Here is a 25,983-nt window from a genome sequence, read left to right on the forward strand (position 1 = left end):
AAAAAAAAAAAAAAGTTCTGCCTAATACATTGTTAGTAATGGCTCAGTTTCCCTACTCCCCCTTAGAATTTGAACACAAAGTAAAATAAGTCTACATTTCTTTAAAGCATGCAGGCAGCTGAAACACACATATTTGCATAAGCTGCAACACTAGTGAATGGCAAAAGCCATGCAAACCACTGAGCATGAGGAATACACTGTGGATAATGGAGAGGAAAAACAGAAGAGATGGAAAGGAAAAATAAACCATGCATCCATGAAAGCAATGGTAGGCACTGGTGGAAGAATAAGTGAGCACCTCAAGATGTAGAGAAAAAAAGGACAGATACCTACCCCAACCTGCGCTATCTAGCTACCGACCTGTGGACTTATAGTATCACCAGTTGGCTCACCAAATGGATCACTGTTGGATGAGGCCTGAGACCCATCAGGCTAGAATACAAGAACATAACACCTTTTTTTCTCAACAATAGAAAGTGAAAAGTCAACACGAGGTTATTTTCATGCTGTGGGCATAACAAGTACATCTCATGAAAACCAGAAAGTGAGACCTCACCACTGATATGATCTCAAAAGCCATAATGGTTTCCCGTAGCTGATGCACGCAGGAAAGGACCTCACCAGTACCTGCTGGAGCCCATGCAGGAGCTGCCACAGACTTCAGAAGGTACTGGGTCAGACAAACCAGAACTGCAAAAGGCCCTAAAAGCCAGTGAAACGATGTGAATCAGAAAAAATCCAAGCTTGTGTTATTTTGTAACTTTGGGTCCTTTTTTTGTACAGACTCCCTTTCACCTTTGGCTCACTTGTGCTCTTATCTGCCTAAGACACTTTGTGATTTAAAGTAATTGCTTGGATAACATTTCTTGCTTTGGTTCACTGAGTCTAAGGCAAAGAAATCACATACTGAGGGCCAGAACACTGAGGAATGTAACTAGGCAAGCAACCGGGATGCAAGAATGTGCAGGACAACATCAACCATCATCTTTTAACACACAAACTCTCACATCTCTCTCTGCAGCCTCAGCATGTACATTGTTTTACCTTGGACTTCCTTACCACCAAAAAATGAATGCTGATATGCTAAAAGGGAGACCAGATACGACTAACATATATAACCTCACACATGAACTCTGAGTTTGGTTCCTTGTATGCAATATTAGTGTATATCAACAGAAATGTCGTGCTCTTAGCTATCAAAACCAAAGCACGAAGTTAATTCTGTCTGCAGCTCCCCCTTAAATACCACCCAGTTGTATGAGAACAGTTCCTTCTGTCTCTACCGAACAACATTTAAATAACTTATTTCTTTTCTAGCTAAAAAGAGCTAATCAGTATTTAGAAACCTTGGTGCTACTCACAGCCTCTTGCTCCTCACTTTTGCTTGGGCTTTCAAACCCCTCTTCAAAGAGGTCATCTGCAGCAGGATCACTGGTATGAGATGCTGATGATTTTGATGGAGAACTCTGTCTGGGTGCAGGGGTTGGAGCTAAACAAAGATTAAGGTAACAGCAACAGAATGTGTATCTGTTAATTTGTTCAGAAAGACACAGCAGCACAAAATTTGCTCATGCTTTAGAGCCCTCAACTTTTATTACCCCTGAAAATTATTTTCTGACAAGGAGCTGTTAAGAGGTATATTTGAACACAGTAGTCATTATGAATTCCATCTATTTGATTTCATTCAGCAGTTTCCAAATTAAGTTGGCTGCATCTCGTGTATGTCTTTAGGAACCAAGGTGACGCTACTACATTACATTAAGAATGCATGAGTTGCCTGCCCTGTGGCAGGTAAGCAAAACAGAAGGTCTCCGGCTGGCCCCTGGTAAATTTGTGCCTCATGAATTCCTCTTTTCAGCAATCTGCAAAATCCCCCATCTCCATGCTATGAACACGATAAGCTTATTTTATAGCTTCTCAATGAATTCCCCCACATGTCCAATACATCAAGCTATTAAAATAAATACCCATCCCCTAATTTCTGCAAAGTATGGCTTGAATGGGACATATGTGAAACCATTTGTAAGGTTGAATGTCATATTACTGTCGTCTTAGAAATTAAATTTCAGACTGTAGCTATCAGAGCTGTTGATTTCAATGGTCTCTGAAATTCCTCTCTGATACTTTTCTTTATGGCTGGAACACATTTAATAAGATAGACCATGCATGAAGGTTCTCAGTCCATATCTGTGTTACAATTTGCTGTATGAAAGAAAGAAATAAATGCTTTGAGGAGCAGTCACGTCTGAGGAGAGGTACGGCTGAAAGTGTAAGAATACTCACGTGAATTTGTAGATGGTGTCGTGGAAGTCACAGGAGTCAAATTTAACTGAGAGATGTCAAAGTCATCACAATCATCTGCTTCCTGTGCCATCCCAACTTTGTTAAAGTAACTTGAGAAGGCCTCTGAGGTACAACTGAGGGAAGGCTGATCTGGTTTTCTTGATGGCACTGGTGGAGGCTGAGCCATCTGGAAATCTTTAAACATTTCTTTTCCCATTTTCTGTCTGGGCCTGTCTGTCTGTGGACTCGATCTGTTGGAATCACTTGTGGGTGGAACAGTAGCTATAGGAGCAATGGTACCTTGAAACATGGCTGCTTGTAAAGGCAAAACAGTTTGTGTTGGCATGAAGGCAGTTGGTTGGAACTGACCAGCTACAGATGGCCACGGCTGCTGAGTAGGAGGAAAAATACCGGGTTGGCCCCACGCTATCGGCTGTCCTCCCTGCATCACCTGAGCAACTGGAGGCTGAGCACCCATGGCCAACTGCTGTTGAACAAGTGGTTGCTGTCCCCAGAATGAGGGCAGAACAGCTCCCATGGCAACATAACCTTCAGAGAATAAAGAGAGCAGGGGAGGGGGGAAAAAAAAAAAAAAAAAAAAAAAAAAAAAGAAAGATTTTAACAATACTGTCAAAAGAATGCAAAAAAATCTTCACAAAAAAATCAGAAACATGCAGGCTACATTAGTGATGCCAGAGCTTCAGAACACTCAAAAGGAAAACTGAAAGACATAGCTGAATTCACATCACTGAACAAATACATGTATACAAACACACAGGTCGGTGGATATTGGCAATAATTCTTCCCTTCATCTGAACAAAAACACTCTTCTCTTCTTCCTCAGTGTGCACCCCCATGGGTCTGTGAAAACCTGTGTGCATGGATCTAGCAGCTCCCTTCCCTGGTGCTCTGTCAAAGCACAGCCAGGATCTGTTTGGTTGAATCAACCACTTACCAGAACCACAGCAACTCCCAAAACATTTCCTAAACTTGCCCCCTTGCAGCACAACCCTGCTCCTCACCGCTGAGTTTTGCAGGCTCTTGCTACCCTGACCACCCCATCCTCTGCCTTTCACATCTGCCTGTCCTGCTCCTCTCTGAGCAAAGATCTCTGGGACTGAGCATCATGCACTGAGTCAGGTTGGGATGGAGTTCATCTTTTCAGAGCAGCCCATACACTGCTGAAAAATGAGCAGCCAGAGCAAGCAGAGGGAAGGAAGAGGACGCCCAGGACTCACTCCCCTCTGCGCAGCTTTGCCACAGTTCCTTATTCTTTTCACTTTTATTCTTTTCTGGGGACAGTGGCCCACCAACACCAGCCAACTCCTGACAATGGCACAGCTACAAAACTGACTCTAAGTTACAGAGAAGCACTTTTATATATGTTGGATGACAGCTCAAGGGCTCTCTAATAACAGTGCGACCTTCTTGCAAGAGACGGACTCTGTGCCATCTCTTCTGACACAGTTACAGTTCAAACCGTTGGGACTTTGAAGAGCAAAGCAAGTGTCTCCAATTGCATAATAAAAAGACAGAGCCCAGATGAATTCACCTTAAAAACCCCACACATTGTGTTATTTACCCAGTTACTTGAGAACATCAAAAAGATCCTAAGCTTCTGCTGTACTACATCTCTAATAACAACAAACTGCTTCAGGTGGTATGCTAGCATAAGCCTCCTCCAGTTGGGGAGGAAATAAAAGACTAAAAATAAAATTATAATTGCTTCCTGTCAGACCTGAAGCCTCTTTTCAAGTGACCAAGAGTTTGACTGTGTAGGAATCATATGATCAGGTGCTTTGTTATTTACAATGAAAAAAAAAAAAACCCTGAAACTAGAACTACTGTAAAAACTGCTACAAATTAAACCACATAATACAATTATGTTCCACTGACAGAAGTATTACATTTTACAGATACGCTGTTTCACATTTAAATTAATGATCTACTGCTAATACTTTACAATATGCAACCTCTCTTTCACTTTTACCACAGCTTTAAAATTCTAACCTGAGCGTTTTTCTGAGTCCTGCTGTACCTTTTCCTCTTTGCTTCATTTCTAGGCTGTTTTGTAATGCTAAAACTAAGGGTGATTGCAAAATTGTAAAGGGAAAAGCCCAAAATAAAATAGAGTAAAAAATAGAAACTGAATTTTGAAAGACCAAATTAATGACTGATCAAAGGAACAATAACTCAGATACATATCTATTTCAATATATGGCTATGATGGATTCTCCAGATGTCTTTTTATCTTGCCCCCACTGTAACCTCATCCAAGCAGCGAGGATTTTCATCTGACATTATTCCCAAACACTTCAGCATCAGTGAAACCTTTCTGAGATGCAGTGGCTAATCTGATGCTACAACGCATCCCATCACAGGAGTTGTTAACCAATTAGAAAATCACTGTTGAATGATTCAAGGCGCTCCTCCTCCTTCTTTTCTTGTAAGTGGAGCTGAGAGCGCTGCTCTTGCAGTGCTGTGCTCGGAGTATCCCAGGGAGACATCAGCAGTCAAAACTACATGCCTTGCGTGTCTGTGCAGAATGTTACACAGCTTTTGAATTTTGAGCAGTTTGAGAAACACATTAAAGTCTACAGGAAATATCAGGATTTGACTAAGAGGAATACCTTTGAAATGCAATCAAATTCTCCATGTCTCATTCTCTACTTACAGGAGACAGCACAGGATATTCATTGCTACCGCTAAAAAAGCAAAGCTAAACTAAACGCTTTTTTCTCTCTTGGTACCGTACCTAGAATACGTGTTATCCAGATGGCTGAACTATGGTTGAACTCACAGCGACTTTTTTGGCTTTTGTTTTGGAAAATGTGGGTAAACTCAAACTAATATACCCCCTGCTTGTTAAAGACTTGTTTTGTCTTGCCCTGCAGCACTGTCCTCAAAATCCTTCCCCACTTCCACTGCACTAATTTAACGCCCTGAGTACTGAAATGTAAACCAGAGTTGAGCACTGATCCCCAAATTTGAGTCAAGACTATATTTCCAGTAGATTTCTTACCTGAGGGTACGGCAGCAGTGCTGAAAGGTACAGAACCAAACATGTCTGTACTAGCAGGAAGTGACTGGGATGAAGATGGGATAAAGGCATCACCTGGAGTAGCAGGAGTCTGCAAGAAGACAGGAATAAAATGCAATGAGGATAGATCATCTGCAGCTTCTGCAGCACATACTTTGCTGTCACATCATCTGTAACTCTAAGAATACAGGTTTGGAAGAAAGAAAGAGAAAGAAAAAGGAATGCAAAGACGTAGAGGGAAAGAAGCAATAGAAATAAGAGCATTAGAATTTGCTGGAGACAGGAGAAAAAGAAAGAAAATGAGAAAATTTGTACCAGAGGAAAAAATAAAAATAAAATTTGCCTGGAATACATCATATGCAAAATATTGACATAATTTCTTTCTCCAGAACATACAGACTTGTGATTCTAGGTGTTAGGTGACAACCAGTAGAGGCAGTGACCAAGGCACTAACGTAAAAATCAGTAAAGGCAAATGAGGTATCTGCAGAATTTATGGAAAAGTGAATAAATATTGCTTCCAATTAAGCAACAGGACCAGAACACCATAGGTCTACATTAAAGGAGAAACCAAATCCAATTGAGCAAGCTAAGGATGAGGAGACAGGACTTTGAAGATCTAGTCCCAGATACGCTCCACAATACCTTGGAGATCTGAGGCTCCTGACTTCACAGCACCTTCGTTTTCCCAGTGCTCCCCTACAGCTCAATGTAACACTCAAAAACTTTAAAGGAAATTATTGTGTTTTCATTTTATGATGCAGAAAACCATGTTGAGAAAATTTTCTTTGCCTTCAAAACACATTCAGCCCTTTCTCTCTTTACTGTTTTGTTTTCCTTCCTATAACAGCAGTTCTGGGATATGTGTTTGGTGAAACTGAAGAGACGTGATATATAAGGCTGTAACTGGATCTTCCTGCAGTGCAGTGGAGAGACAGAGTGCAGCGAAGCATGCACCTCTGATAAACACCTGGGAAGGATATCTGCAGCTCAGGTTATATCTTATGTGACACCTAGCTCTATATCAGAAAAACAAAAATTGAAGATATTTTTGCACATCATCATGAAGCAGTGACTCCACATTCAATTTGCTTCACTTCTATTTTCTTGCAACATAAAAACTACTTTGAAATCTTCCCTACTGGAACGGCTGATGACCTGAATTGTAAATGTGCTGAAAATAGCATGCAGAAAAATGCACATTTCATTTTCCCTGAGTACTTACTGGGGGAGAGGTTACATCAGGAGGAGTGGACATGTCCCCGAAAAGCTCTAGTTGGGTAACAGCCTGTAAAGAGAAAAGAAAAAAACAAACAACAACATTTCCATTTAACTTTTGAGGTGAAGAAGCTGTGAGTTAACTAGTAACAACTTTTAAAGTTAACTAGTAACAGCTAGCAATACAAATCTCCCAAAAGCCATGTAGGCTTCAAATGTCAAGTCCCATATGGAGGAAGTACATGGGTTCAAGCTGTGGGATTCTGATATTGCTGATGGATCCAAATAGCCAGCAGCCGATCCTATAAAATTATTCTGTAGGGAATTCTCCACCATAAAGAATGAATAAAGCGTGAAAAAACTATCCAGAATGCGACTGGATGCATTACTGTTCTGCCTTTAACATCAGTGAGCATCAAGCATGATTTATGGCCAGTCCTTTCCCTGGCTCCTTTTCTAAATTCCCTTTTCAAGGTCTTAAAACACGGCAGCAGACTGTGGAAGTGACAGAAGAATACAGAAGGGAAGGGCTCTTAAAGTGCTGCCTCATTTCCCCTTGCCCATGGGACAGGTGTGACCTGGATAAGTGGACTTGAAGAAGGATGCACAACTGGGTTATACTAAGTTTGTAGCTCTACATTTAACTCATGCTAGAGATGTTTTCTCAGAGTCTCCTTCAGTTTTATCTCAAAATAGGTCACCCATACAGGTCTCACCCAACTGGACCAGAAGAGAAAAAGCACTTTCATAATAAGGATCACCTTGAGTGGTTGCATAATCAAAGCTCCTTCACATGTTCTGGAGTAAAATTGCTCTCTTCCACCCATCTGCATCTGCAAATCAGTTCAGCTGGAGTCCAGGGATGGTAAAGCGCAGATCCCTTATAGCTCTGCAGGAAACCTAAAACCCATCCACCACCCTTATCAGGGTGGCTACTCTGGAAAGCTTTGTTGGGAACTCAAGAACTACTCCTCCACTATCTTTCTTCTGTTTACTGGCTTTCCTTCTTCACTGTATCATACTCAATCACACCCACACATGTGGGAAGCCGCAATTCTCATTATGAATGAAATTTAATGCAAATCTTAATTCAGTTCATTGAATCTCCTCCCCAGCTCAGGCACGTAAACCTGGCAGTCTCCTGTACATACATAGGTTTGAAATTCAGTTGAGTGTTGATCTGTAAAGGCAGGATTTAGTCCTTTGGACATTAACCACACTGGCTGGTAAGCCTTTACAACCTACTAAAGGAAAAAGATCACCCTATGATTTTTCCCTACCCTCAACCTTCTATTATAAATGATCCTTTAAGAAATAAGACTGTCATTCAAAACACAGTAATTTCAAAGCTTTATACATTTTTGCAATGCGATCTCTATTCCCACATACAAAAGCAATGCTACAATCACTGAGACCTGGAATTTGTCTAGCAACTTGGATGATTCTCAGCTTTCTATCTAACAATGTACCTAGGGATCAATTAGTTCATATTTCCACACATCATGTCTTATATTAAATAGATAACATTTCTTTAGTGCTATGACAATATATTTTCTTCTTATGGGCTTATATATCCCTCTAAGTATCTGCGTGGAAATGGAAGAAGGAAGAAAGAAGAAAACCCACATTTTCTTCAGGGTACACTGATTCTTCTGTACATTACTAAAATATTGCTAGAAGTAACTTCTGCAAAAAAATGCCCATAAGTCACTTCTGTGGTGTGTGCAAACACATTAGGCAAGCATTGTTAAAATGCCCAGAAAAGTTGGAACAATGACAACAGCAGCACTCATTTGAAAATTACTTCAAGCCTCCTCCTGCAGGCACTACTGACTCAAGAGATGCCAGGTGACACTGAATCACTGAAAAAGCTACTTTCTTCTCATCTCTCCAAATTGCTTGTTCAGCACCACACCTAAATCTGCCCTTTTCCTGCATCACTGGTCAGCTTTTCGCTGTTTTCTCCTCTCTGGCTTGCTAAGAAACAGCTTGTCCTTTCAAGGAATCCACAACCAAAGGCTCCCCTAGTGTTTCCATCCCACATGAGGAAGCAAGAGAGCATGCCAGCGGGGATGTGAAAGGGCAGGGCACACATGGTTACACAGACTATGAGGAAGTGTCTGTAGAGTCATACATTTTGTGTGGAAAAAAAATATATGTTTCATATCAACACTGAAAATTGACAGTGAGCATACTTTTGAACTCGGGATTATATGGTATGTTTGAAACCTGTCAACTCAGATCTCTGTGCCTCAATACCCCTGTAAAATGGGAATAATAAAACTTTTCGGAGTGCTTCAAGGTGATGGATCTTTGGAAACTCTTCACAGATACAATTCTGTTAAAGCTTTTAAGAGAAACTCGGTGGATGGATTTCTAAACAGGCAGCTGGAGAGAGTGATAGGGAATCAGACTTCACTATTTGTTGTATTAAACCCTCATCCACAATATTCCCCAAGAAAAAGGAATATATTTACAGGGGAATTATTTCTCACAGAATAGGAAGCTTATATGCAACAGGAGCTACAGAACTACATCAGAGACTGTAAACAGAAATTTAGTGGGAACACAACTTCCTCATTTACTTGCTAGAGACGGCTTTGAATAGCAACACTTGGAGGTGGGATTTTAAAGTCACAAATGGTTCAGATCTGGATTCTGGATCTAGCTTTTTTCTACAACCCAATTCTCAGCCTGAATAACGAATGCATCTTCTCTGCCACAGACATAGTTTTATCCACTTGCAGCATAAGAGATTCTGGACACCAAACAGTTGTCTTTTATTTTTGTGATTTCACTGTCACTACAGAACTGATTTCACCCATTCCACTTTTTTAAATTATTCACAACTGATATTAGCTACATTCCAGTGAAGTTAATCCCAAGCTGAACATTTTCAAATTGCACTATTCCTATAGATGATTTCATCTATATTTCCTTAAAACATTTTTAGTGTCACAACCTTACCTGAGTGACTGAAACAAGATTTTCATCAATGTCCAGCAATAAGTTTCCATTCTGCAGCTGTAAAGCATGATTTATGAAATGAAATGAATGATTTATGAAAATGACATGAATTTCTGAGCATGAAAATGATAACCTCCATAATTATTGACTTCAGTTTCGAAATGAAAACCCTTTCCATCTTGCACCGAGCACAGATATGAAATCACATGGTGAAAAGAGTGAGCTTGAATGCTGCTGGGATGAGGGGCAAACATACACTTTCTCTGTGCTAAATCTCACCTTCTGGTGTATAAGGCAATTTTACCGCTTGCATCGTAACTATTTTCCCAGGATTTCTTAATTCAGCAATAAGCATACCTGGTGAGCTCTGATCCTGCTTACATTAATAGAACTTTTCACTAGCTTGGTGAAAGGAAGGATTTAACATCCCCAGGGAAATAAAAAAAAGTTTCGGACAACAAAACCTCTAAAAGCAAGTATATACAGAAAAACACAGCTTCCTTTTAACTAGGAGAAATGTAACGTCAATGTAAACACATTTAAGATAAATATTTTCTTTCTATAGTAATTTAAAAAAGTACATACATAAGTCAATTCAAATTATATTTAAGTCCATAGTTCGTGTGTGTGTGTAAATATGGAGAGTATGCTGCTCACACATGCATACATATCTATATCCATCTACATACTTAACACGAATTATCACTTCAGTGTCCTCAGAATGCTAAATTTCAGATAACATTAATCGTAGTGTTGGAGACTGTATTTCTTAAAAAACAAACATAATGGCAAGCTATCGAAATATCAAATCTTAGATGACTGAGAAGCTCCATACAAGTTACCAGCCAGTAATCCCACACCATCTTAAAATAAATTAGTTCAGAAATAGCCTAGAATGCTTTTTTCCCCTCCTCACCTCACCACAGACCTAAAGAAACAAACAAACAAACAAACAAAAAAATGTGCAAAAGGCAAAGCTAAAGGAGGAAAATGCCACCATGCACAAGGAAAGGATCCAGTCCTGCACCTTCTTGGAGCTGACAGCGTGTTCCCCCAGCCTCAGGTAAGTAAAGTGTGAAAAAAGTTGTGTCCACGTATTCAAAGAACTCCACAGACCTTGAAAATATTCTTAAAATGAAACCAGAAGGGTTTACACCTTCAGGAGGGCCCAGTTTTGGCCAGCAGTTGATCACTTTTTGTTCTGACAGCCCCCTTGTTGAACCCCCCCATCCTCCAGCATCCAGCGACGCAGGTTGCATCGCTCTGAAGCGGATCCTGCCCCCAACCACACAGATTGCTCAGTGAAACCAGCTGAGAAATAACCATGTCTCAGCACAGAGGAAACATGTGCACGGCGTTCAACGGACCATTAGAAATTCCCACCTGTGCTACAGTGGGACCTTGCAGAAAACATTTGCCCAACATGTCACGGCACATCCCCAAGTGCCCAATTACCATGTAGCACTGGAGCTGCATCTTCCATTAGCTCGTGTTCTGCATCACACACTGGTGAGGAGACACTTCCTAAGGATGAAATATCCCTGTCTGTTGAAGCATGGAACAGCCTGAAACAGCAACCGTGCCAAGGCTGCAACGTGGCCACTGAGGGCAGAATTTGGCCCTTTGAGCCTTCCTCTGGTTTGGCTTTTTGATACAAAGTGCTTATTAACCTTTGCAATTAAAGTCAACAATCCTTTCTCTCCTTCCCCACTGCATGACAGAAAACAACCAGAAGCCTGGAAAGAGGCTCCAGTCCTTGATCTTTCTCTAGGATTGCTATCTTTGGATTTCTCCACAGAGGGATGTAAAAGCTTGCTTTAATTACTCAAAAATGCATCTCCTTGACTATGAAAACACCCCTACAGCTTAGTCAACCAGGAACACACCAGTCACTTGTGACCAGCTGCGCAGACCAAGGCGGGAGAAAGAGTATTAATCCTTGTATTGCGGTGACATAAAACCTATAATGAAAGCTCCATCTTTCTATACAGGCATGTGAGACATATTGTAAATCTTTTAAACATGAAATATGTAAATCTGGCTTCTTAAAGCAGCAGCAAGCTTTTTAAACCACTCCAGCCAGTAATGAAATTCCTTGTGACACTTTTCGCTATTCACTAAAGAAAAACATATTATCCAAGAGCACAGAAGCAATGATAAAAGATAAATAAACTGCAGCTTTTATAAACCTGAACCAAAACCAAGTCACTCCACTACAGTATTCCCTCTGATCGCCAAGTTCTCTGAAAAAATATCTATTCTAAGCAATTCAAAAGTTCAGATGTTAAAAGGGAAATGTAAGACAGGCCTCTTGCACTCATAGGAGTGTGAAGCACCTTACTTCTTTCACTCCTACAGACATAACAAGCCAGAATATTCAACTTCCATTACTCAGTCTGATTTTACGAACAGCAAGGGTAGATTTACACCAACTTGTATCATGAGCAATACTTTTGCAAACAAGAAGATAAAAGTAGCATCTTACAAAACATGGTTCTGAAATCTCAGAGAATGAAGCAACGATGGTGCTTAAAAAGCATGAAAAAAATACACAGTAATTGACTTGTACTCTGATACAGAGCTCAGCAAGCAAAATGAGTATGAAGGATACTAAATATAGCAAATAACCAGCAATTCGTAATTAACCTTTGAGCTGGGTATTAGCTATTCAAATCTTTTACGATAGCAGAGGGATTTAAACTTGGTTTCCTCCATTAAGGCCAAGTGCTGTATCACTCAGCCCAGTAGACAAAAGAGGGATCACCCAACCGAGCTGCCTCTCTGCATTTCCAGTTCCCTTTTTCTAACATGTGTTTCACACTGGAAGTCTAATGACAAGTGAAACACTTAGTCAAACTAATGACTTTTATTCTTATTTTAGTTGAAAATGGAAATATTTTGGTTAAGTCAAATATTTTTTCTGATTGTTTGAATCGTTATTTTAGTTAAGCAAAGCTCCAGTTATTTGCACAATTATATACAAAAAATATTGATATTACTATGAGCTCTGTGAGCTTCAAGTAGCTTGCTAATTAACTACAATTAATTCTAAAAAACAATTAGAACTATAACAAAGGAGCATGTCAGAATTGTGGCTAAACCAATCATCAGTCAAACCACATCTAGTAGGTTGAAACACACTGAAAACATCCAACAGACATATTGTTTTCCTATAAAACTACTGTTGGATTAATGAAGTAGCATGATAACTCAGCAAAGAATTGCTCAATTAGTTCCTAATTAAAAAGAAAACACTGAAGAATATGTGTGTGAAGAAAAAAATGTCAACGCCTTTGCAATCTTTGGCCTCCTACAGATCTACTGGTGATTCTGGTACCAGTGAACTGGTACAGGTCACATCAGCAATATGGGCTGCCATAAAACTACACTGATTGATTTTTATCCGAAGTACATGCATTTGGGCACTCATCACTTACATAGAATTCAAATCCAGTGCTCAGGATCCCGTGGGACACAGGAATCCTCCTGTTTAAAGCTTCTTTTTGGAGTTTCATGTAACTCTTACTTGTCAGGAGCACTTCAGGTAATTCTTCTCCTCTGTATTTTTATTTGAATTAATAGCCCCAACTACTGACTTTGGTAGATGTGCCCAGCTACAGAGTAGCCTGCATCACATTCATCAACTGTCTAGTTTCCTTTGCTTGTTCACTGGGAAGTGCTAGATGTGCTGGTTAAAAATGCCGTTAGTCAATCCTGCACAGCAAAAGAGGTGGGATGGTTAAGGATAATTGACATAATAGATAATTGAGGAGTCTTTGAGTGAATTGCTTCACTGTTGCTCGATAGCTTCCTTTAAATTAAGGATCTCTTCATATGATCAAAACATATGCTTACTCATTTGTTTATTTTTTCTTCATTTGAAGGGAACTTAATTCTGTATTCCCTGTGTACTTTAGAAATTTACTCTTATGGGAAATGGTATTTAAAATGCTTTGAGTACCACTTTTCTCTGACAGACTCTTATAAATGAAGAGTCCAAAAGAGTGACTCTAGCTTAGAGCCAGACCCATGCTGCTTCCAGGAAACACCCAAGATAATTAAACTTCCCAGAGCACAGAGGATGCTGGTGCAAAGGTCCCAGCCGCATGGTCACCTCCTCTATATCTTCTCTGGACCCCAAGTCGTGGGTTCATAGAGTGTGTCAGCTACCTGCCCAACATACCAAACCTGCCCCAGGGCACCAAGGGATCAGCCTCTTCTGCATTAGCCAGACCTGACTCAATGCAGGACACTCCTGCAATGTCAAAGGCTCCCCTCTAACCCCAAAGGAAGGGAAAAAAACCCCACAGAAACAAGTATCTTAAGACATGACAGTGCAATGTGAGCAACATTGCTGGAGATCACCTAGCAACATCCACTGTGATTTCCCAGAGGATATAACACAGGGCAGGTGATGCAGGTTGCAAAATGGATGGTACCCACAGAGCAAACAGAAACAAATGCTGATGTGTGGAAAAGCTGTTATAATAAGGGCCTTCTGTTACAGCACAAGTCTCGCTACTGAAAACATGTATGTGACAACATCATCTCACCTTCAGGCCTCAGATGTCACCTTTGGCATGGTGCTAAATGCTTCCATCACAAGCCAGCAGTAGTATCAGAGTTAATACTGGTATTAAATCAAAAGGCGAGCTGAGAGGAGGAGCTCACAGAGCAGAGGTGTTTCCAGTGCTGCACAAAACCTTCCCCAAACAACTAGTGCAAGGTCTATACTACAGATACTGGTAAGCATATCCACTTCTGCCCAAAAAAATAGCAACAGCCCACTAAAACATCAAAGAAATTCACGCCACAAGACACTATCATAATAAACTAATACATTTTCAAGCTTTGCAGCAAGTAGCTGTGCCTGTTAAAAATCCATGTCCCACACCACAGTGTTAAACCTTGTACATAGGGCTTAATTGAGCGCAACTAAGTCGAGGCGTTTGAACACAGGTGTCTCTTAGCAAACATAAAGAAAAATGGACAGTTTTGCCAGCACCGATGGTCAGAGATTGGGTGTCTGAGCACTCTCTTCTCATGTTTGAAAATTTGATCCTGAAAGCCTGATTGCGGAGGCTGAAGTCAATGTCTGCAAGTTGCTTCTGTAAAGCCACTGATGCAAACTTAGGGAAAAGCCACTGTTACAAAGCTCTTCTCTAGACCAAGTGTCACAGAAAGAATTCACTTCGTAGAGAATGGTGAGAGTTATCTGAAAAGCTGCTCTGAACTACTTTATTGTCAGACATTTTGGTATGCCAGTTCTTCAGGGACTGACTTTCTGTGTGAGCTGGTGGAGCCCAGGGCTGTCCATGCCTTCCAGATGATCCCAGGCACACTTCCTCTGGCACAAGACGTGAACAAATCAGACCTGCAAATGGCACTGTAATCCCAGCCAGAATTAAAACTGTGGTCTCCCAAATGCAGCTTCCTAGTTCAGGCAGCAGGATCAGACAGCCCTTATGGCTTCTAGACCTCAGCGTGCTCAGGTCCAGCCCAGCTTCATCTGCTCATGCCATGCCTTATCCCTAAGGCAGCCAAATTACTCCCTGTCCATTCCAGCCTGGTTTAGTGTTTTTCATGTAGTTGGTACTAGCCAAATGACTGCCTGCATTGTAAGGCATCAGCTATAATGCCTTGAATCTTTATAAAGCAGTAAGATGGTTGTTTGAAAGCCTTCATAAAATTGTAAGCATATAGTTTAGACATTTTGATAAGCAGAGATGGTTTTATTGTGACGTGACTGACAGTCTCTGTGAAGGGTACTTACAGTCTGACTCATTACTAAAAACACCCTGACAGGAAGAACTTGATGTGGACGTGTAATGGGGAGACAATGGGAAATTATGACAAAAAGAGCTCATTAAACATTTCACTTTTTTAGAGCAGTTAATTTCACACACAGAACTACAATTTCTAACTGGAGTGTGTACCACTTAACACAAGCCTTTTAGGGTAAGCCTGCTTGCTTTGTCTGGCTTGATGTCAGTGAATGCAGAATAGGAGAACTGGTCTAAGGAAGGAGCAGAGAGAAAATAGGAATGATTACAGGAAGTGTGAGTTGATACAGAGGAAGGGAGAGATACCGGGAGGAAACTGGACAGCATGAAAAGTATGTGTTTGGAGCTGAGATGTACACCAGCAGAGGAAATCTACAGGAGTGTAGGATTTGCTGGTAAGGGATGTAGCAGAGAGACTGGGAAATACAGGAATTATATTGAGCAAGCAATCTTTTTCATCCCAATGTCAGAGAAGTGACTTGGCAAGCAGCCATGACTCATTATTTGAGTTTATTCAGTGGGTACATTCAAATTCTGAGATCCTAGGCTCATTCCTTTCTGCCTCATTTGCACCATATTTACATTACTTGATATCAGAGATCATGAGGAGTCACACTACGAAGTACTTTGATGCCTTCTGATAAATGGCCTCACCCAACAGCACAGTATTGTGTAAGTTACTGGCTATAAACACTGGCCATCTTGATGCATATACAATGTCAAATACTTCTGCTTCAGGGCACTACCAGGAAGATGCTTCACACCTTCAGTCGCAATGGGATCTCACACGCACAGAAAAATATTTGCCCAAATGTTTCTGGTGTCTTAGGAAACTCTATCTTATTGAAAATCAGTATGAATTACATTTCCCAGTTTCAAAGCAGTCTTTGAAAAGGGGATTCTGGCTTTTAGTTTTTACACTACGGTAGATCTCACCCCACCTAAGCCTAACTATTTAGAAGTTATCATACCTGCAAGTCATTTAAAATTCCTCTGCAGCCATGAAAGAATGATGTCCAGCCGTACATTTATTTCCACCTGAGAGGGATGCCTCAGGCAGACAGGAGGAATTTCCCCATGAAGCGGCTATTTCTCTCCACTGGCTACAGAGAGTCAAAGGTGGAGGGCACTTAGATGACTGCTTCAGTATCCTTCACTTTTATGTGCATCGGCTAGAGATAACTTGCCTGGGAACACATCAGAGGAAAACAATCCCCAGATGAAAAACCGATCTCTGTCCAGAGAACACGGGCAATTCAGTTTGAACTCGAGGAAAACTTCCTGTATTTTTATTAAGTGTTGTATTTATTGTTGGGAGAGAGAATTCATGGTGCCTGAAACCTATTAGAATCTACAAAAGTCTCTCACTTTATTCATCCATTATGAAATCACCGAAACAAGATCTCCTAAAAAAGAAAGTGTCCTTATGTGTTTAAACCAGGTAGATGAGCTAGATTATTTGCCCTCAGATTGAATTTTAGAGGTTTATATAATAATGACAGCTATAAATTGAAAAAAAAATTATGGCAAGTGTCTCAATGACAGAGTCTCTCACATGTGGAAGGGTGAGCAATAAATCAGATGGGCAGTGGAATATTAAATTGCTAATTTTAAGAGTCATTGCTGCTTTTTTTTTTCTTTTAATACATACTAATATAAAAAGCTGAAACAAAATCTCAGCTACCTATTTCTTCCTCTCCTCTTTCTTCTCCTTTTCTTCATAAACTAAAGTACATAATTTCTTTGGAGAAAAAGCTCTAATAGCTTTAAATTTAACTATGAAATAGCAAAAAAAAAAAAGTATGCGACCAGCTTCATGAAGATGACCAATTAAATATATCTGATGATTATAGAGTAGGTTCCATATACTCTATATCTCACAGTCATGCTCTTTACCAGGACAGTCTAATACCAAAGTGTCTGCAGACATGATTGCAAATGTACTGAGCACCCAGTCATACTGCAACAACCTAAATTACAGACTACATCTAGAGTAAATTTGAAACATCGCTGAAGGAATAATAAAAAAGTCATAGGAAATCTACAGCAGAAAAATGTAACACTGAACTGTATGAGAAAAGATTGAGAAATCTACAGCTATTCTGTGCCTACAAATACCTTAATTAGTTATGCAACATGAGTTATTTTACTAGATTTTCCCAGGCAACACGATGATGCCTTTCTCCTCCTAGCGACTTATCATGAAATATTTATGGCAAGTATTGTTTGTTTGTGCAAACCACAGAAGTGTCACAATTCAGGCCCCCATCCAGCCCCTCCCCAGCATTTATCTTTTTAATTCAACATCTTGGTCTCCGTGCTCAGTCTGAGCTGTGCAAGTTACCACATCCTCATGTGAAAGAAGTCTCTCTCTCTCGAATACAGGCATTTTTTCCATGCTTACAGTAGACCAAGATTCCTGACCTTTTCCTTTTATTTTTCTCCATTCTCACACAAATCCTCAGAAATACTAGTTTTCTGTGTAATCAATGCAATCGAACAACTTCTCGGGGTGTTTATAGCACAAATTTATATTAAACAGTATAACTTGCCCTTGAGCAAATGCATGCCTTGTTGCTAAGGCATCTGTCACTCTACTTCTCTCAACCACTTGTTACCATTCCTTATACATTCTGGGGATAAATGCTTCACCTCCTCACAATGCTAATACACAGAAAGGGAATGGCGCCATTTGGATACAACAGCATATTACCCTTATTTTTTAAATAGCCTACTGTCCATGCAAGGCACAGGACAGAAAAAATTAAGTTGACATTCTATATTGACCCTTAGCCTCTTGCATATTTAGAGCACTATAGAAATAGTACGTAGCAATATTGGGAGGAAATCTCCTTGTGCTGATTACAGCCCACAATAACCAGGAAAGCAATGCAACACACAGAGAAAAAATACTGCCACTGAGGAATTTGCTGAGTGAGGTCTTCTTGCACACTTCATCTGGATGTAGTTCCTTTCAGAGTTTCCCCACAGCTATTTAAAGTAATGGCAACTGCACATATCTCTACCCTACAACTCTACAGCTCCTACTAAGCTACCACAGAAGTTGGGTTTACTGGAACATTTTTTTATGGTGTATGTTAGGTTGGATTTTGACGTAACTTGTTTGGTTGGTTTTTTTCCAAATAACAGAAGAGTAATTCTAATGCAAATTCTCACTTTTTGACTTGGAGTTCCTTATGAAGTCTTTACCTATCAGCACATGGTATTCACCAGGTAGTCTTCTGAGATGTATCGACATTATAGCCACAGAAAATCACTGTAGCGGTCACAATGTTCGACATACCTTTTCTGAATGCTACTTCTCTCAACCTCCATGCTACTCAGACCTTGACTCTCCCGCTGTCCTACTAAACCAAGCTGTAAGGAGCACAATGTATAAAGTATGGCTCTGACAGAGCACACAGGGGAGAAAATGCAGCCCACGCTCACTCAGAGTGATAAACCTTGTACGGCGTTGGGTAATAGAGGAACTCTTCTAATCCAGGCAGCAACAATTCATGCATTAACATGCAGAACGCTCATTGTCAACTCTTAACCACAGATAACACATTTATAAATGGTGACTTTCATAAGAATGAGTCAGAAAAGACAGAAAGGAGATTTAAGTAATGAATGAGATGGATATAAGTGATGTTACAATCCTGGCTACTGAACCAACCCAATAAATCCATAACACATCACTGATAAAATTCACATCACGAAGAATGTACCAAATGTCACATACAATAATGAAAGTCACAGAAGCTAAGAAACTTCTTTACCGCATATAAACAGGGAAGATACTTACACTTACAGGTTGACTTTTTGGCACATCATAAACACCTTCTTTCTTTTGGCTGGTAGGAACCTGCAACAGCAAATGAAAACTAAGGTCATCACCCAAGCAGGTTTGATGAAAAATTTGAAACAGCAACTGATCTTTATGTACAACGTAGTCACTTAATACTAATGAAATCAAGCATGGTTCCCTTTTCATCCAAGCAGTACCATTAATGGAGAAGATATTGAATAAACAAAACGTCTATTGGATTTTTTTTTAATCCTAAAGCGTAGTAGTGTTCAGAAATGATATTTTCATTCTCAGTTAATTTGGACTGCATTAAGTCCAGGTGCACTTGGATCTCCTTACTACTTAAATGGTTGGGTTTTTTGTTTTATGTGGGGGTTAGAAGATGTACATGGAAGTCATGATCAGGTCAGAACGTCATCTTCCTCCATGGCAGAGATCCAGAGTAAAGCTACTGACCTGAGGGAAAGAGAAGTTTGGCCTACGGCATTAGATTTCTTCCTTCCAATTCATTTAATAATCTAAGTCAAGTAAAGTTGTAACATGTACCCCTGCAGTGCCAGGGCCCTGCGGCTGCTCTAAGCGATGTTTGGTTGCAATGCTGCAATTTTACTAAGGAAGACACAGCCAGGGAGCTGAAGTCAACAGCCTCGTGTGGACAGGGAACAATGCTCTTAATCTTTGGGTGAGTCTTTAGTTGAGTTACCAGTCATAATTTACACCTTGGGCATTTATAACCTGCTCATGTAAATTCATTTGCTTTGTAATACTGGGCTTTGCTTGCCTAAGGACTGCTGGTTTACTCATTTATAATTTGTGATTCTATTTCTTTTCCTTCCTAGAAGCACTGAACATCTATTGTAAATGACAGAAGCAAAAAGAACGGTAAAAATATGCTCTAAACTGGCATGAATGCTCTAAGTAAACCAGCGCTACTTTTCCACTGAACAAGGGCATTCAGCATAAGAAGGTTATATTCCAGACATTAATGAAACCTCACCGGTCAATAGAAGAAATAATATTGCAGATATGACAAAATTATTACCTTTTGTTTTCTAAGACAATAAATATCTTAGAGTTCTGATATTACAGTAGGACTGGTTTAGGGGAAGCTGCAGTTATTAATTCATTGAGATGTGCTATCATTTCTTACTCTGTATAATACATCAAAAACTCTCTCTACTGTTCAAACATTCTCTTGTCCATGTTCAAACATGGAAAACTGTGCATCTGTAACTTGGTGCACACTGCAGAATTTTGTCAAGAGCATGAGCACAACTGAAACTGAACCAGCTTTTTAAAAGATCTTTTCTATTCCTATCCCAGGAGTTACTTCCTTGCCTTGGTTTTCTCAAACTACTGGCTATTTCCACTGAAGCCACCCATCACATTAGATATGTGAAACTGCTAACAGTGGAACAATTCAATTTTATGGAAATTATAGTCTGTAAAGAGAAAGAGCTTTAAGTGACAGTGTAAGAGCAAAACCCAAGAATGGTCTCTTTAGTAAGTCACTGGAAAGCTTAGTCTTCATAAAGAGAGGACAAATGTGGTAAGATTATTTATAAACTATCATCAGGGTGCATTTTTCTTTTCTTTCTGGGAAGATTCCCCTTCAGCCATTCTCCTCTTCCTTCTTCCAACTTTTCCATGAAGTCATCCCAATTTGCACACTCCTATCCACAGCTTATTGTGGAATGAGCATTTCCCTGTGCTATCAATCCCCCCATTTTCACTCCATCTCATTCTTACATTAGGGAAAAGCTCCTGACTTCTACTACCAAGACAGAGAAACTTCTGAAAGACATTCTTCTCTCCCAACTCGATACCACCTGTCTTCTTGCTGTCTTTATTTGCCATGTAGCACCACGCTTTTTTGCATCGCTACTTAGACTGGAGGTCTGGAAGGGATTTCTCCTGTTTTTTCTTTGACTAGCAGTATCAGCAAAGAGGTACCAGCACTACTGCTGCTGACAGCTCTCTCTGACAGGCTGCAAACCATTTTGATGTACTTGCATCTTGCCAGCAACACAAGCACCACCACTGAGAAACCCCCATCTCAGATTGTCAGCTCCTCATGGAGCAGAACTTGCCTCTCCATAGAGACCAGTGTTGCTACATAAACAATACAAAACCACCTAACAAAATCCCACCACCACCTCACTAAAACAACAGGCAGGAAAAGAGATGCTATTAAGAAATCTGACGCTAGGTGAAGCGATTGGTACACACTCAGTGATCAAGTCCTTGCCTAACTAACACATTAAAGCAACTTATATAGACAAGATTGTAAGAGCAGACAGACACAGACAGTCTTTGGGGTAATGCATCAAAGAAAGGTGACAAACAGAGAAAGAATGCTTAAAAATAAAATTGTGACCTCTACTATGTTAAAAAGAAATAGAAATTGTCCCTTTTGACACGTGTCTTCCATCTCCAGTTACTCATCAGGTAGGAATCTTTTCCACCAAGGGAGAAGTGAATTCTTTGCACACCAACTCTTGGTTGAAAAAACAGAGCAGCTCCAGAAAGAAGATTTGGCGAGGCTGAAGTAAGGATGCACGATGTTACTGAGCAGGTGAATGTTTACCAAAGTGTAGTATGGGAAAGGCTTTGTAGTAAAAAACAGAAACTAGCACCAATTTGCATCAAATGAAAAAAAATTCAAACAACAAAAACCAACACCAGACAAGAAAAAGAAAAGAGGAACTGTTCTAATTTCATTTGTAATAGTAGCTGGATGGATCTGAGATCATCAGGATCTTGTAAGAGAAACAATTTTGCCAGTGATCTGAATGTAAGATCTGAACTGTGGGAACCCATATTTATAGCAAGCCAAGAGCTCATGAAGTCCATGGGAACTAGGAAGCTCATGGCTCTGGGCAAGTTCAGATAGTTCAGCATCTGTCAGCAATAGTTCAGCATCTGTCAATTACAACAGGTAACAGAAAAAGTCGCCTAGCTCCCTAAACCCAGCATTTGCTGTATTCAAGGTACTGCCTGTAGTAAAATACCGAGAAGGATAATGCTAGACTACATATACTGAGAGTATGGTGTATATATACTATGTATATGGTATATAATGACATGTATTTTCTGTGCACCACTGTGGGAGGAAACACTTCATCATGTTCAGATACTGAAGCCTTCATCATGTCAACTGAAGCCTAGAATGATTCTCTGGTGACTGACAGGCCAGTAATAGCAGTACCTTGAGATGAGGCAAGACCTCACTATCTGCTTATCATCTTCTCTTTCCATTTTTAAAAAGAAGATACTGTCCAAAGACTCTTCCTGTTCTTTAGGCCATTCCTCAGAACACAGTTCCTACTTCTTCCCTGCCCACCAAAGTTTGCTCTCCTTTCTCTTTTGGCTTACAGATACTCTATTCTTTGATTTTTTCCTATTAGCTTCCCACCTTTTCTCATTACTTAAAAAAAAATACCTCTCCCTTTTTTTTTTTTTTTTTGTTCTATCCTTGCTCCTGCCTACCTCAAAAAAGCTAAAAAGCTTTTTGTATTAGCAGATCAACCTCGAGTACAGCTAGATGAAATGGTTAATCACTCCTTGAATCTCCTTCCCCTCCGTACTAAATGATTTCCTCAAATCACAATTTTCTTACAACATACAGAGATTTGTGTCTATCTTCAGATTTGCCTCTAGTATGTGATTCAAAATGAATTAAATTATATTTTAATAAACCCTGTACTGATCCCTTGAGGATAAACTGAACTACAAAGGATTGGTTTATATTGCTTTCAATGCAATTTTTTGTCAGTGTGAAGAATGCAAGCTTGGGCTCTAACATAACATATGCACTCTGAAAATATTTTCCCAGTCTCAGGGATATATCCATTGAGAGCTCTTAGGTTTTGCTCAGTTATTTCCTTGGTTAGCTGGAAAGAAGAGCAGTACCATCAAAATGTCTTTCTAAGAATTGCTTGGATGGTCTGCCCTCCATGAGAGTTCAGTATCCATATCTTAGAAGAGGAGTAAAAAGCTGCAAAAAATTAACAGGAAAAAAAAAAAGAGAATCCACTATTTATCACTTTATATGGTGTACTCAGAAGTTTAAGACCCTTCATAAGTTGACAAAGTTAACAAAATTTGCAGAAGCTGAAATGACAAACAACAGAAAAATCACACTGAGACCGGGCAGATTATTCACATCATGTCACCAGAATGAAATGCCAGACATTTTTGTGATGAATGAAAACTAAGAAAAGTGAACTATATATGAAATGTACTTTACTAAATGCTCGCAATTGTTGCAATGAGAACACCGAAGTTAGTGATTTTATACCTGATAAATGTTTTCTTCCGTTTCAGGCTCACGGATTGGCTCGTGTCCAGCCTCAAACACAATGTACTATTACACCAGCCGCCAGAGAGGAAAAGTCAAAGATGAAACAGAAGGGAAAAAGGCGATTTGGAATTCCACGTAAAAACATAGGCAGGCAAACAAGTTCAAAGTACAGGCTGGCAGCCGGACAACTGGTTTGTTGGAAAGCGCAGAGTAAGGTTGTTTCATATTTCATAAACCGGCAATGAATAGACCTAAATCTCTTCTAATGATCATTAGAGCAACTTCCTAATTCTCTCTCACCAGGGAGACTGCCTGTGGCCCAATATTAATTTTCTGAAGTCAACGTGATTTTTGCCTCTTTTACATAATGGCAATTATTTCCACACATATTTATTATCTATGAATAAAAAAGCTAAATCCAAAGTGGAAGAATAGGCTGGTGCTCAAGTACCAGGCCACATGGCAAAAGGCTGTCGCAACACTTTTCATTGTCAGGTTCTTGCTTTATTGTGAAGAGCACAAAGTAAAACCCCTGACATTATAAAAGCTGAATAGTAATTTAGGGCATCCTAATTCTTATCATCTTTCTTGCCGCACCTTAGGCACTGTTCAGTATTCACTAGTGGTTCAATTGGTTTCTTTCAGCACACCTCCCATTGACATGCCTAAGCGGAAGAACACAAAATCCCCAGGAAAAAAAAAGCAAACTGTCGTATATTTTGTTTCAGCACAAAAACACGAGAATGAAATTACAACTTTTTCTTCTTCACACTCAGTGGGGTATCAGACATGAATATATTTACATATTTCTGATAATCATCTTTGCTCCCAGACATTTTGCTTGGATGAAATAAGACTTAAATTTCAGATCTATTATTAAATCATGCCCAAATGTCAAGAAGGGAGTGTGTTATAATGTCAATTCCACTGTTGTTGCTTTCCAAATATTCATCCTCTGTATTAAATTCTAGCCCCATCGAAGACAAAATTAAAATGTCAGTTTATTACTGTCAGAACAAGATGTCACCTCCCTTATTCTCATAGTAACTCCCTTTTAAATTAGAGTTTGCACTAAAAAACGATGAAAAATTTTATTCGGAAACTTAAAATGTGGACTCACAAGCCACGTTTTAGGAAATATTTACAACAGATTTCATGTAGTATTTCTATACTGCAACTGAAATATTCTATTCTATACACATATATTGTGCTATTACAGCTTCATCTTTAAATATGCTACTTTCTGTAAAAACCTTACAAGTTTCTCAGAAGATCTATCTCAGTAAAATTCAAAACATCTTGTTAAAGGTTTTGGCTGTGTTTGAAGGTAATATATGTCTAGTCATTTCTGAAACTCCAAGGCCATACAGCTTCAGAAATTACCTGGTATACAGGATCTTCTACATCTTCTTCCAAAATTGTCTACAGCAAAGTAAGAGGACAGGCAGTAAAAGCAAAGAACATAAACAGTAGAGATAAAAGAACCGTATTCAGAAATTAAAGGACAGCAAAGAAATAAGCAAAATGGGCAGGTATGTAAATAGTTTTCTTTCTTTAGTATACAGATAAAGTCACATTATTGTACAAAGTTACTTTATTCCAGTTTCATCCAAGTTTAACAATCTGCACCTTATTCGATCTGATTCAAATACACACATTCAGAAGTAGACTGAATCTTCCCTAAAGTACTAGACAGTGTTAAAAACCTGACTTAAAACACACTGACCTTCAATAAAGTTTTCCTTCTGAATTAGAAGAAACACTATGCAGGAAATGAATAGATGATTTCCAGTTGCTAAATATGTTCATCATACCCCAAGTGATAGCTTTCATCACTGTTTAATTCTACTTCTGAGCTTATGATGGCTGTTAGGTTCACATTTGTCCATTCGAAGCTAGCACCATTCAAACCCACTGCCGTTAAGAAATGCTGAGGATGCTCAGTGCCTGTTTGGATACCTTGGGGGATACTTCAAACCATACTTTTCTTGGCAGTAGTCTAAGCTTATGCGTGTACCTGGTATACGGCTTGTTCACACTGTTTGTCCTTTTGTGCCTTTTTTTCCATTTCTTCCCTTTGTTTCAGCTCATAGATGAGCTGAAACAGGTCTCGCAAGTCCAGAATTACAGGTTCAGCCTATGGAAGCAAAAAATAGGAAGGAAAGTTTCTGTATGGGAAAATACACACCCCTCATCCCATCCTGCTGATAGAGCAGTTATAGCATCTCCATAACGGGAGAGAACTTCATACAGAATTAATTTCTACCTTAGCATCCAGGCTCAGGTTAATTTCTATCGAACCAACTATATTTGCAAATTAATGATAATTATAATTATTAATATAAAAGCCATTATGAATATAAAAGGCATATATATGAATATAAAGACATATTTATCAGTGGTTTCTCATACAATGGAATTACGGTAGACTATGCAAAGCAGCTATTTGGTATCTATCACTTTCTGTTTAAATGAGTATAGGAATATAACCAAACTTATCTGTATCCAGCCTAGTTTTTAGTTAGAAAGGAAAACAACAATTTATTGTAAAAAACATCATCATGAAAAATCGGAAGTA

At 39.5% G+C, this 25,983-nt stretch overlaps 1 protein-coding gene across 5 annotated transcripts in view; it reads right to left on the reverse strand.

Moving 5' to 3' along the window:
* Window positions 1-348: 348 nt before the first annotated feature.
* DAB1 (DAB adaptor protein 1) overlaps window positions 349-25,983 on the reverse strand; it is a 148,781-nt gene continuing 123,146 nt past the window's right edge. For 2 of the 5 annotated variants that reach the window (XM_086463009.1, XM_009956527.2), the window contains exons 5-12: window positions 25,423-25,542; window positions 19,100-19,159; window positions 9,509-9,565; window positions 6,549-6,611; window positions 5,306-5,414; window positions 2,284-2,832; window positions 1,362-1,489; window positions 349-432 (exon numbers count right to left, since the gene is read on the reverse strand). In XM_086463009.1, coding sequence (XP_086319135.1) covers window positions 349-432; window positions 1,362-1,489; window positions 2,284-2,832; window positions 5,306-5,414; window positions 6,549-6,611; window positions 9,509-9,565; window positions 19,100-19,159; window positions 25,423-25,542 — 1,170 coding nt within the window. Of the gene's footprint in view, window positions 433-1,361; window positions 1,490-2,283; window positions 2,833-5,305; window positions 5,415-6,548; window positions 6,612-9,508; window positions 9,566-19,099; window positions 19,160-23,402; window positions 23,469-24,788; window positions 24,828-25,422; window positions 25,543-25,983 lie in introns of all 5 variants that reach the window. The other 3 variants (XM_086463006.1, XM_086463008.1, XM_009956526.2) reach the window with 3 other exon arrangements.

The sequence above is a fragment of the Leptosomus discolor genome, chromosome 3 (genome assembly GCF_034619465.1).
Source record: "Leptosomus discolor isolate bLepDis1 chromosome 3, bLepDis1.hap2, whole genome shotgun sequence".
Taxonomy (NCBI): Eukaryota; Metazoa; Chordata; class Aves; order Leptosomiformes; family Leptosomidae; genus Leptosomus; species Leptosomus discolor.